Genomic DNA, 12339 nt, shown 5'->3' with positions numbered 1-12339 from the left:
AGGATTGCTTGAGCCCAGGAGTTTGAGGTTGCTGTGAGCTAGGATGACGCCACGGCACTCTAGCCCGGGCAAAAGAGTGAGACTCTGTCTCAAAAAAAAAAAGAAAACTAAGGTTCAGAGAGGTGAAGTTACATCCCCATGGTCAACCAGCCCCCAGACTAACCACAAAGCCCATGTCCCAAACTACCATGCCAGAGACCCTGTGCAGACCCCTGCTGATATAGGGAGTAAAATGGGATTGAGTAATTTAGCCCTTATTCTATAAATAATTTTTATAAACGTCCTCATTTTATAAAATCCTATCAGAAGCAAAGTGGCTTGGCCAAGGTCACACAATGGCAGGGTCAGAGGTTTCGGGGCTGCTGTTTCCACTGCACCATGTTCTACTTGCTAACTTGCCTGGCCTTGGAAGGCAATGTGCAGACCTGGCTCTATTTTGTTAGCATAATAATTGCTTTGTCCTTCCATTTTTGAAGGTCTTTCTCCTCCTCTCTGATTAGCTATAGCCTCAGTGATAATTCTAAACAAGTGAATTAATTTTTAGTCTTGGCATAAAAGTACAGGGTAATAGACAAGAACAAAGAAACAAACTCCTCCAGCGAGGAAACAGAACACACAGTATGAAAAATACCACTGTTTTCACCCAACCTGCCATATGTCTTCATTAGATGGTCACAAGATTAGCAGATATTTTGCTATAACTGACACAAAGAAATAAAGAGAAAAAATGGTATTTCATTGCTGTTTTCATACCTCAAAAGGGCAAATCTCACCTAGACAACAATTATATTTTAATTCCCATTTTTGGGAGACATGAGTTCTCAGGCACACAGATTTTGCCAAATGCCACACATCTAGGAGAGGACCTAGAAGAGACCTTCCGTGCAAGTGGCAGTGCAAATGTGCCCAGACACCTCCCACCTGCGTGGGGGTGCTCAGCCCGCAGGCTGTTTCCTGACAGCTCCAGTGATCTGACTCATGCTCCCAGGGCTCGGTGCTGGTAAACAACCTGGCGGTAATGGGAGTGACCTGGCAATGCGACTCAGGCCAGGGACAGACTGGCCTCCCTGCCAGGAAATCAGTCAATGTGGCTTCTTCACACTCTCTCAGACAAAACAGAGGTATGTTCTAAAGGACAAGGGCTGGGTCACTATGAATGAAGACTATTTCAAAGACATAAAACCTCACTCTGGAGTAAGTTTGGGGCACACTTATCAAATGTGTAGCTACCCAACATCTTTTGGTCTACCTTGCTCTGCAGTTTTAACATCTTTAGTTCCACCTTCTCATCTTGCCATAATTCATTTCCCCAGCATCTCTTGCTATCAGGGTGCAGAAATGGGATTCGGGCACCAGCTACTGGATGGACCCATGGCCAGGTGATGATTCAGAAGGGAACAAAGTGAGAAAGCAAGTCCCAGGATCTATTCGGGTGAGCTGCAGCAGGACTCCCTGGCTCTTTGGGAACAGCTGTGGAGGAACGGCCAGCATCTGGACACAGATGTTGCCAGGGTGAGCTGTAGTGTCAATGATGGATGATGGCAGCAAAGGTGTCTTCCCTGGAGCCACCTGCAGTGTGGCTGGATGCTGTTCCAACTGGAGGCAGTGTTTCAGACCAGGACCAATGTCCTCGCATGAATCACCCTCACGTCACCAAAAGTGCAAATGTACATGCTGCGTAGAACCTGAGGTGCCTTTGCCCAGGAGCTCCTGGGGTGGCAGAGGAGTGCAGTCTTGGGAATCAGTCACACCTGTGTTCGAACTTGGCGAGCGCGCGCTCTCTCTCTCTCTCTCTCTCTCTCTCTATCCCCCGCCTCACCCCCCCCACCATCAGCTGGCTCTGATGACCTGCACATGCGATGTAACTCCTGATCCTCAGTTGTCTCAAATGACAAATGGAGACAGTAAAATCCAATTACATGACTATTATGAGAATTAACTATTAAATAAAGATACTGTGACTATAGAGCCAAAAATGGTACTTGGCATAGTAGTTGCTCTAAAAACGTTATTTTCTCCCCTACTCTTTATTCTTATACTGTTATCTAAGAAATTAGCACTTTTTTTCTCAGCTGCCACCTCCAAATCACTCAAGTTTTGATAAGAAAAAAAAATCCAGCAGGAAAGGCCTCCAAGCATAACACCACTAGAGACATTTTTCAAGCTGACAATGATCTACTCGTAACACTCCTGGGGTCTGTTTGATCAATGAGCCATGAAGTCATCCAATTAGACTACCATCCAGCCTGCATTCTGACCTCTCATATAAAGGGATGTCAATTGTCAAATACTTAGTAGAAACTATGGCAATGGAATTTCCCCAAGTCTATCAACTTAATAATGTTAATTTTTTAAAAAATAATGATGAGTAGAATCTGGTATGACTTAAAATAGCCCCTCCCATGTGAACAGCCTATGGTGGTTTCCAGGGTCTTTTCCTACACACTTTTGGTGTGGCCGATACAAACATTCTGGAGACAAGAAGGGTGTCCTCCTGAAGGATGGACATATTTGAAACTCGGACTTGCGGGGGTGGGCAAGGGCAACATAGGTAACCTAAACATCTGTATCCCCATAATATGCTGAAATAAAAAAAAAAGAAGGGTGTCCTGGTGTCCTCAGGGTACCTTCGTGGATCCTACCAAGGACCTTGGTCTTCTTGGTGCTCATGGCCATGCCACTCTGGAATCGATTCTGGGACTGCACCATTCACCTGGCTACCAGTACTCAGTAAGTGCCTGTAACGTGCTGAGAAAATGCTAGGTGCTGGACATTCACACAGGCACGGTGCTGACCTAATGGAGTTTTAGTAGCAGAGAAGAGGAACAAATAGAGGAACAATGACCATAAATTGTGAAGGGTGTTAAAACAGGGGAAACCCAGGAAGCCATCAGTGCACACCGGAGTCAGATAGCTACATGAAACTAACATTAAGAAGGTTCCAATTTTTCCCCATTCTTTGAGGTATTCATTAAAAAAATCAGTACTCCCAGACAGTATTCACCTGACTATATTTTTAACATGGCCAAGGTAACTTCAAACAACTTTTGGGGGTCCCTTAACACCACACTAAGATAGCTGAACATTATTTGGAAAGCATCGAGGAGCCTCTGAAGGTTTCTAAGGAGTAGGGTGATGAAACCAGAAAGATACTTGGTTCCAGACGGAAAAGGACCGGGAAGGGAGGCGGGGCCATCAGAAGGCTATGTCAGTAACTTAATAAATACAGGAATGGCTGCTTGCACACGTATATTCCTAAAGAGACTTCACTTTCTATGCACATCTCGGATTTTTTATGTGCGTATTGCTTTATTCAGACTCAGAATTATTTCTTCATTCATCAATCAGAAATATTACGCAATTCTAAATGTAGGCTCAAAGTAACTTGATAATAATTAACATAATTAATAAGTATTTTCTCCACTGTAATGAGTTTAAAAGATGATACAGTGTAAAACTATACAGCAACTGCCAAGAAAATAAAATATCCAGTAAATTATAATTGAAAACAATGTTTACAAGAGTTGTCAATCCACTGAAATCTGGAAAATACTGATTCAATTGCGATATCTAGTTTAAAAATAACTTAGAATAGACCAGCCCACAACACATCAACGCTCCATCTCTAAAAATAAAAATAAAAATAAATCAGCCAGGCATGGTGGTAGCCCCAGCTCCTTGGGAGGCTGAGGCAGGAGGATCACTTAAGCCCAGGAGTCCAAGGCTATAGTGAGCTATGATAATGCCACTGCACTCCAGCTGGGCTCATCTCTTAAAATAATTACTTAATTAATTAAACAAACTTAGAATGTAAATACCATGTGCTTGATTAAACTGTACCAAACTATACCAGGGCAGGTTCCCCCCCAGCACCCCTGAGAAGAAAAGTTACTCAGAATGGAAAAGGGTCTGTAGTTGCCACTGATGAGTCACTTGCATCTCCCTTCCTCTTGTGTGACTGGGAGTGGAGAGAAGGTCAAAGCCATGGTGGTTTCTCCAAAATATTTTGAGGCCTCAATGTACCCTCGTTTCCTGGTAAGTGGCGACCAGCCAGCAAAATCAACAGTTGCTCTTACCCAGCATCATCCTGGAAGCCTTCCAGCTCATCCCGCTGCTCTGCCAGGGTGGCTTCCAAGTCCAGGTAGGTGCCATTGTGGGAGAGTTGTAGTGTGCAGTCATCAAGCTGCAAGAGAAAGAGCCCGTTATGCCCAGCCTGCTCCTCAGATGGAACTATGTACAGATAAATCATGTCATGTTGGCCTCGTGTGTTTCGCAAAATTCTGCAATATGGATCATAACTAGAAGAGCTAGAACGTTAGTGCAAACAGATGGGGAGCAAACTGCATGTCAAGCAATGGGTGGAGCACCTAATAAAGGAGTGGCATTGTAGGGACCATCTGGGCACGGGGCCAGTGCCTCTTTCCACTGTGAGGGGCCGAGGCAAAGCCACACATTTGGGGAGTGGAAACCAAGATCACAATGTTGATGTGATTAAGAGTCACAGGGCTTACTAGGCAAATTTGGTGGGGAAAACATGCTGTTTCCTTTGATTCAGTGAGAACTCTATTTATTCAGATTCTGTGGTCATACCTGGCACATAACAAATAATAGTTGCTCAACAAACATTATTACAGTTGAACTGAAACATTTTCCATCTGAATGGCAAAAGAGCCACATTGCAACATACCAAATGGTAAATTAGGTCTCTTCAGTACTACTCTCATTTTTTAAAAATTTTATTTAACACACACTTACATGTTGTCAATTACATTCTGGGCACTGTTTTACACATTTGTACACAGTTCAATCATTTGATTTCTCACACAGACTCTGTAAGTTCCATTGTTATCCCCATTTTACAGATGAGAAATGTGAGGCACAAAGACTGAGTTACTTGCCTAAAGTCACCATCTGGTAAATGGTGGAGCTGGGTCTTAGATACCAGCCGTTTGATTTGAGGTCATGCTCTCGACTACTATGCTCTGCATCCTTTCTATGGCCCAAGACCCACACATGACGTGAAAATTTCATCATGCATGCAAAACACAGCTGTGCCAGCTGAGTGCCTGGTGTAGCCAAGGCAATGTCACGCTGTTTGCGAACTCCATCCTCTTTTCCTCCCGGGCACACAGCCTCACCTCATAGTTGGGCTCTGGCCACACAACTGAGTCAGACCAACAGAATGTAGGTGAAAGTGAAGAAAACCCCAAACAGGCTTGGCCGTAACCCCTCTTCACAACTGTCCACCTTTCTTTTCTTGCCTGTGGCCAGACACGAAGGAGTCAGAGCAGGCTCCAAAACCTAGAAAACAGCAGAGCTCCAGAAGCAAGGAGCTTGGATTTCTGAATCACTGCATGGAAGAGAGCACTTTGCTGCCTAGACTCCACTGACCCATCCTGGACTAGGACAAGACAAAAAAAAAAATGAGCCTTTGCTGTGGTTAGTCATTAAGATTTTGAGGTTGTTACAGCAGTTAGCATGATGTTACATTTAGAATGATTACACTTAAAAATACAGGAAAGTAATTTACCAAAGAAGATTGAGATTAATATTATAAGGCAATATGAATTTTTTTTTTTTTTTGAGACAGAGTCTCACTGTGTTGCCCAGGCTACAGTGAGTGCCGTGGCATCATCCTAGCTCACAGCAACCTCAAACTCCAGCGATCCTCCTGCCTCAGCCTCCTAAGTAGCTGGGACTACAGGCATGCGCCACCATGCCCGGCTAATTTTTTTCTATATATTTTTAGTTGTCCAATTAATTTCTTTCTATTTTTAGTACAGACAGGGTCTCGCTCTTGCTCAGGCTGGTTTCGAACTCCTGAGCTCAAACAATCCGCCTGCCTCGGCCTCCCAGAGAGCTAGGATACAGGCGCGAGCCACCGCGCCCGGCCGGCAATCTGAATTTATAACTTCATGTTTAATTTCTCAGGCTATAAGGGTGACTCTTAGTGTTCTTTGTCAGTTAAGGCGCTCATTCCAAAATGACAGATTCGGGAAAAGTGGAGACAAATACGTGGTTACTTTAAAACATCTACATGAATGCTTGATAATCCACTGTAAGTGAGATTTCAAACAAGGAATTAGTCTCTTTTGGTAGAAAAGCTTTGCCATTTTCCTCAACAAGAGAAACGCAGACTCTCATCTTGTTTAGAATCACCATCTATACCAAGTTGTGAATTCTCATTAGAGACCCCACAGTTCCTTGTTTCTGGTTATCCTCAACAGAATGAAAGGAATTCGTTCTTTATTATTTGTGAGAAATACCTAGTTAAATCATTTGAAGGGGTTAATCCTATTTGATTCACTTGTTCCATTTCTCTAATAGCAGACTGCTCCTCGTAATGACCGAAGGCATGCTGGCGAATTTCAGCATTCTTGACTGGCATTTTATAGGCGGGTCATCTGATCTAAGAAAGCATTTAAATATGGAAGCAGCGGACAGGAAGAGTTTCTCCCAGAAGGTGTCTCCTGGGCCAAGGATCTTCCATGGAATGAAATCAAACTTTATCATTCCAAGGTGGAAAATTCCATTGGAAATGGGACCAGTTAACACCTACAATGGACATGTGCACAGCTGTAATCATTCGCAGCTCGTTCTTGCTTTTCATTTCTACTGCTGCTCTTAACTAATAAAGCTTACGTTGTGTGTTCTACTGATAGCCTCAACACTTTTGCTTATTTTTATAATCAGCAAACTGGAAGATGCGACCATGAAAGCCCTTTACGCCGTAACCATCTCCTTTGCCTTAACCCCTGGAAACGTGTGGGCCCAGAGAAAGAAACTTTAGGGTAAAGAGTTTCTGCTGCTCCTCAAGGAGGTCTAAGCCATTCCAAGGCTGTGGTCCACACTCAGCCCAGAGGGAGAGAAGCAGGAAAGAGAGGAAGCTCTGCTCTGGGGTGGAAACAGGCAGAACGTGCACGTGTGCGGAGTGAATGGTGCCACTACGGCCTGCTCCAAGCTACCAACGGGAAGTCACCAAGCGTGGAGTTCGAAAAAGGTACACAGTAGCTCACCAGGAATATGGTGCTTCTACCACACAGATACAAACAAGATGTATGTAACCTGGAGAGCAGAGGTAGCAGAATGGAGTAAAATAATTAGGAAGTAACATGTTTGGAATATTACCTTTGTCTTTAAAATAATTTACTCGATTGTAAGTTTCTAGAATTGAATTTTTAATAATAGCTATGCTTGACAACAAGCTCACAAAATTCCTGAAACTTTAACAATCAGCCCCTAGCAGATCAGCAGAAGCAGCACACACCGCTTCTGACCTTCCCTGGCCATTCGGTTGAGGTGTCTAAAGTAGACACAGCAGGAAGGAGATGAAAGGCTGAGAGACCCTGGACCGGGCTTCAGTCCCCACCATCCCCACCTAAGCCCCGCGCCCTTCTCCCGAGCTGCCCCACTGGGGGTGTGCTGGTGGCCAGCGGTTGTAGCTCCAGCCTGGCTACCGTGCCTGTCATTTCCATCCCGCACCTTCAGACTGCATTCCCAGCTTCCCAAGACGACCATCCCATCTTCCTGGACAGTCACCCTGGCCTACCAGGTATCTGCCTCAAAGTGCCCCGGGCCAGCCCAGAATCACAACAGCAAGCCCCACGCTCTCCCCAGCCTTCTGCCAACAGAATCCCCAAACCTTAGCACCACCGCCCATCCTCACCATTCCTCTCCTCGCATTCTGGGCAGCATGAACTACTACCATTTCCATAGTTCAATTTTAACAAAATTACATGTCAGGCACAGGCGGGACACCAAGGAACACATAATCTCTTCCTTCCCTCAAAGAGATCATTTCCTTGAATAAGGATGACACACAAATAGAACACAGAAGAGAATAAAACACCATTTAAATCAACTGTCAAAATGTGTGCAAGTTCATCCGCAGTTATATTCCTTCTGCGATAATGAGCATCCTCCACCAAACTGCCCGTCTCCCTTCCAGGATAGAGACCGCCGTTATTCCCTAAGCCAAATGTCACAACCCCAATCCTCTAATTAATGGGTAGCAAGTCCCTGACCATTTGTGCTAGTGAGTTTCTCAGCTGAAAAAGAAAAGATGAATATGTGCCTCTCTACCCCTCGGGCAGTCCGCGTGGAGTCACACAGCAGTGCTACAGGAGAAGGAGGGCAGGCTCAGAGGTCGCCTGCCCCAGGGAGACGGGACACGTGTGCACGAAGGGGATCCTAACAACATGGCAGCCTGTGAAGACACCAGACGAGTCACACTGCCCGAGCCACTCCACTGCACGAGCCCTGCCAGATCATTACACCCAAGACACATGAGATTAATATTTAAACCATCACATGAGACAAGGAGTAAGAATAAAGTACTTCTTGGCAGGACTGATACATTGAAACAGTAAAATCCCCTAAATGTTTGAGGCGGTCAGGTTTAGGTATCATTTTTATAAACAAATGGATAGGTACACTAAGTGAATTCTTCCATCTTGTCAGTGATAACCAAGAGTAGTAAACTTCCAAAAGAATGCAAAAGAAATGCAAATAGGCAGTGAGTGGTGATTAATTCCAGTCTGGTTATTATAAAGATTTGGAGAGAAACATACGAACTTTCCCTACTGAGTGAAGAACTCAGACACCTCCCTGCCAGGCCAGTCCCTGATGGGGAACCTCAATTCCTACTTACGCAGAGGCAACCTGATCCCCTCCCTTGGCCTCTTATGTCAAATGTCTTCCCAAATAACTTAAGGGCCCTGGAATTTCCTGACGCCGACAATCTTCATGTCAACCCTGATCCACAGGCAACATGTCCCCTGCACTTTTTCTTGGCTGTAGGTTTGGTGGCCAGGCCATTGCCGGGCACTTCAGGACATAAGACAAAGCCAGGAGCCATGTGGGAAGATAACGTTACAGGGCTATTATAGAAGCGCGGCGATTAGGGAAATTTAGGGGCAGTGACAGCAGCGCAGCAGGATGACTTCAGATCAGGTTGCAGGCTCACATAGCTCAAGTCTATAAACCTGTGGCCAGGATTCTGCTAGGGGGGTGGGGTGTTGAGGGCCGAGCCCCTCCCAGATCCACAATAAGGGTCCTTCCAAATAGCCTGGATTTTGTGTCACTCCACTCGGGTCAAAACACACCAATAAAATGGGTCCTCATTCTCTGAAGACATAGAAAGAGACCTCTGCTCCTCCTTAGAGAGGCTACGCAAAGCCACTCTGGTGTTCTTTCGACTGTTCCTACAGAGATGATGCATTCAAAAAGAAAGGGAGGGCTCATCATCTTGAAAAAGTCCAGCCATGTGAAATAAGGCTGATGTCCCATCTTGATATATGTATTTTTTTGTTTCCTTACTCCAGGGAAGTGGCATGTTACTGGGTGGTTTAATGATTACCTAGGTTCTGGCAGCAGGTAATCCCCAGGCTAGGCAACAAAATTTCTGTGTAACCGTGAAATAGATTTGCACAGACCCATTCTATAAATACACACACTAGGGCTACCTTTTAAACTAAGTTTGGTAATAGTTCAAACGTTGGGAAATATATGCTGATTTTAAGAAGAAGGGAAAAAAACCTAAGAAAAGCTCAAATAAATGTCATTTACTTATGTCATTGAATGGGTTCCCCCAGCCCTGCGTCCACAACCTCACAAGGTGATTTTGCAGCCCCTTCTCTCGAGAGGCAGATTCTTCCTCTAGCCCTGGAGTCTGCGCTGGCCTGTGTTTTGCTTTGGCCAATGGAGCGGTAGCAGATGTGACCTAGCAGAGACCTGAAAGGCACCTGCTCACTAGGGCTGTCCTCTCTGGTTACTCTTGGAACTCTGCCACCACCTGAAGACGCTGGGGTTAGCCCGCCAGAGGGTGAATGTCTCGGGCCCCTGCCCAGAGTCTGCCAACTGTCACATGTCAAGTGAGGGCAACCTGGATCATAAAGTCTCCAGATGACCCACCAGCTGGTGACAGACACAGGAGAGACCCCGGCAGAAATCAGCCAAACTGGCCCAACCAGAACTGCGCAGTAGACCCATAGGCTCATGAGCAATGTTAATGGTTCTGACTTGAAATCCGTCTCCTCCTCCCACAAGCCTGCTGTCCCGCAGCAGACAGGGAGTGCAACTTGCACACTTGAAGGGCTCTGCGAGTGGATGGGGGCTGGGTGAGAGGTTCATCCCCACCAAGTTGCCCACTGAATGCACCCATGACACTGCCAGCTCAAGACAGGGACGGCCATCCCATGCCCAGCTCTGAGATGCCACAGAGCACACACACATCTAGCCCTGACCCTCCCTGAGCCCAAACTCCCACTGGAGGCAGGGACCAGCAGAGGTTGCTGGGCAAAAGCAAGGAGGGGGAGCCCAAGCAGAGCCAGGAGGAGTCAGCTGAGAACGCCTCTCAGGGAGGGAAAGCGGCAGCTGGAGGCAAGACATGGGGTGAAGCTCCAAGCCCCCAGAGCATGTTCCATGGACCCCTCAACATTCACTTACAAAATGCAAAATGAAAGATAAATTTACGAAGAATTTCAAGATAGCAACTACAAGCACAGGACCCTTCTGGTTGCACCGGTCACATGCCCATGACGCTGGCCTGGCTCCTGGCTCAGAAATGAAGCGCTGCTGCGGGACCCGCCTCTCTCCAGGGCCAGGTTTACTGTGAGCCTCCTGAGGGCCCCAATTTGGGCTCATCACAGCTCTAGGAGCTGCACAAAAGCAGTCGTGTGTTTCAGTTGGTCAGCTCTAAGACAGCTGTGTCCGTCTCCCCCCTCAAATGGTACTTTTGTTGCTAGGCAGCCATGAAGCTTGTGGCTTCGTTAGATTTTGTGGTTCCTTCTAAATGCGGCAGAGACAAGAAACTGGACTTAGATGACAAGCAAAAAATGTTAGGGAAGAGAGCTTTCCAACAAGCAGTGCCACGCGTCCCTTTCACAATTCTTAATAAAATCAACACAAAATCCTGGCTTTTACAGGCTATGGCTCCCCCATGCCCATCACAACCACTGCAAAGGGACAAGGTGGAGGGCGGACGCTCTGGGGCCACCCTCTGCCACTTCCTAAGGTGACAGTGAGGACGTGGTATTCATTTCATTATCCTTCAAACTATACATACACACCCTTCATGCCTATTCCTTTGTATGTATGATGCATTTCACAAAAAAAATTATTTCGTATAAAGTTCTAATCGAGTTTACATATTTTAAAAATACAAGTAACACTTGGTCAGTTTTCTTAAGAGAAAGACCACATGAAACTGATTTACACGCTATCAGAAGAAAACAGGGCCTGTTGGTTAACCCCAGCAGATCATATTTAAACTTTTAAGTCCTGGGGGCCCATTTAGCCTCTGGGACAAGTACATCACAGGTACTTTACTAAATGTTTTAGGGTGAAGTACAAGAATTATTTTTGAAGATCCAGCATATATATGGTTTATAAAATCACATGAATGTATTTACTTTGAAAGGATTGGATTTTACTTCCTCAGAAACCTTTAATAAATTGTTATTTGTGGCCACCAACCTAAGCAAGAGCAACAATGTCCTGAAATTGATTTAGGCAGGCTCCAAATCAAGTCCCAGATCTCTATTTAAGTCAACAAAAATGTCCAGCTCACCGACCAAAGGCAAAGGCCTCTGCCAAATTCTGCAAGAAAGACAAAGGCAAGCTTCCACCCATTAAGAGCTTAGGTTTAGAAGGAGTGATAATCTGGCAAATAGGTAAATATTTGAATTATTTTAAATACTTTGTTATCATTAAATAAATACCCAAAAATACATTAAACTTTTCTCTTGAAAAAGCTGGAATATATTTACTTAGATTTATAGGTACCTTTTTCCACATTCTCTTTATTCAAGTTCAAAAATAGCATCAGCACTATGTTTCAAGATTCTTATTGTTCGTTATCATTCATTTATTCACTAATTCAGATTAACAGTCCTTTCCTGTGCTCCTTCTCTGCTCCAGGCACTACACTGTGTCCTGGGGAACAGCCATGAGCCAGACAGACCAGGTCACAGGTAGACTCGGGGGGCATGGGCAGGACTGATCGCCCAGAAGCTGGTTGGAGCTCAGGGAAGTGAGGAGCACAGTGGGTTAGTCACCTTTGTTGTCTCTGTTCTTATTCTCATTGGGGGAGGAGTGTGGGTTGCAGGGACTGAGGCGCGGTGGATGCAAAAGCCCTGTCACAAGGAGGAATTTGAGTAGTGGAGGTACCAAGGGCTCTGGAGTGGGGAGGCTCCTGGCCACAGTAGACTAGACTTGATTCTAGGGCAATGAGAAGCTGTGCAACGGGATGGCTGTAAGCAAATGCATGTGGAACCAGTTTTGCCATGTGGGGATGGAAGGCAGAAGACAAATGAAGAATCGAAGGCAATTTGAAGGTGG

At 45.5% G+C, this 12339-nt stretch overlaps 1 protein-coding gene across 3 annotated transcripts in view; it reads right to left on the bottom strand.

Moving 5' to 3' along the window:
• FHOD3 (formin homology 2 domain containing 3) overlaps positions 1–12339 on the bottom strand; it is a 447358-nt gene that overhangs the window by 391373 nt on the left and 43646 nt on the right. For all 3 annotated transcript variants that reach the window (XM_012656604.1, XM_012656605.1, XM_012656603.1), the window contains exon 2: positions 4077–4183. In XM_012656604.1, the coding sequence (XP_012512058.1) occupies positions 4077–4183 (107 nt within the window). The remainder of the gene's footprint in view (positions 1–4076; positions 4184–12339) is intronic.

The sequence above is a fragment of the Propithecus coquereli genome, unplaced genomic scaffold (assembly GCF_000956105.1).
Source record: "Propithecus coquereli isolate 6110/MARCELLA unplaced genomic scaffold, Pcoq_1.0 Scaffold51, whole genome shotgun sequence".
Classification (NCBI taxonomy): Eukaryota; Metazoa; Chordata; class Mammalia; order Primates; family Indriidae; genus Propithecus; species Propithecus coquereli.
The sequence above is the reverse complement of the archived record's forward strand: the minus strand, read 5'-3'. Positions and strand labels throughout refer to the sequence as shown.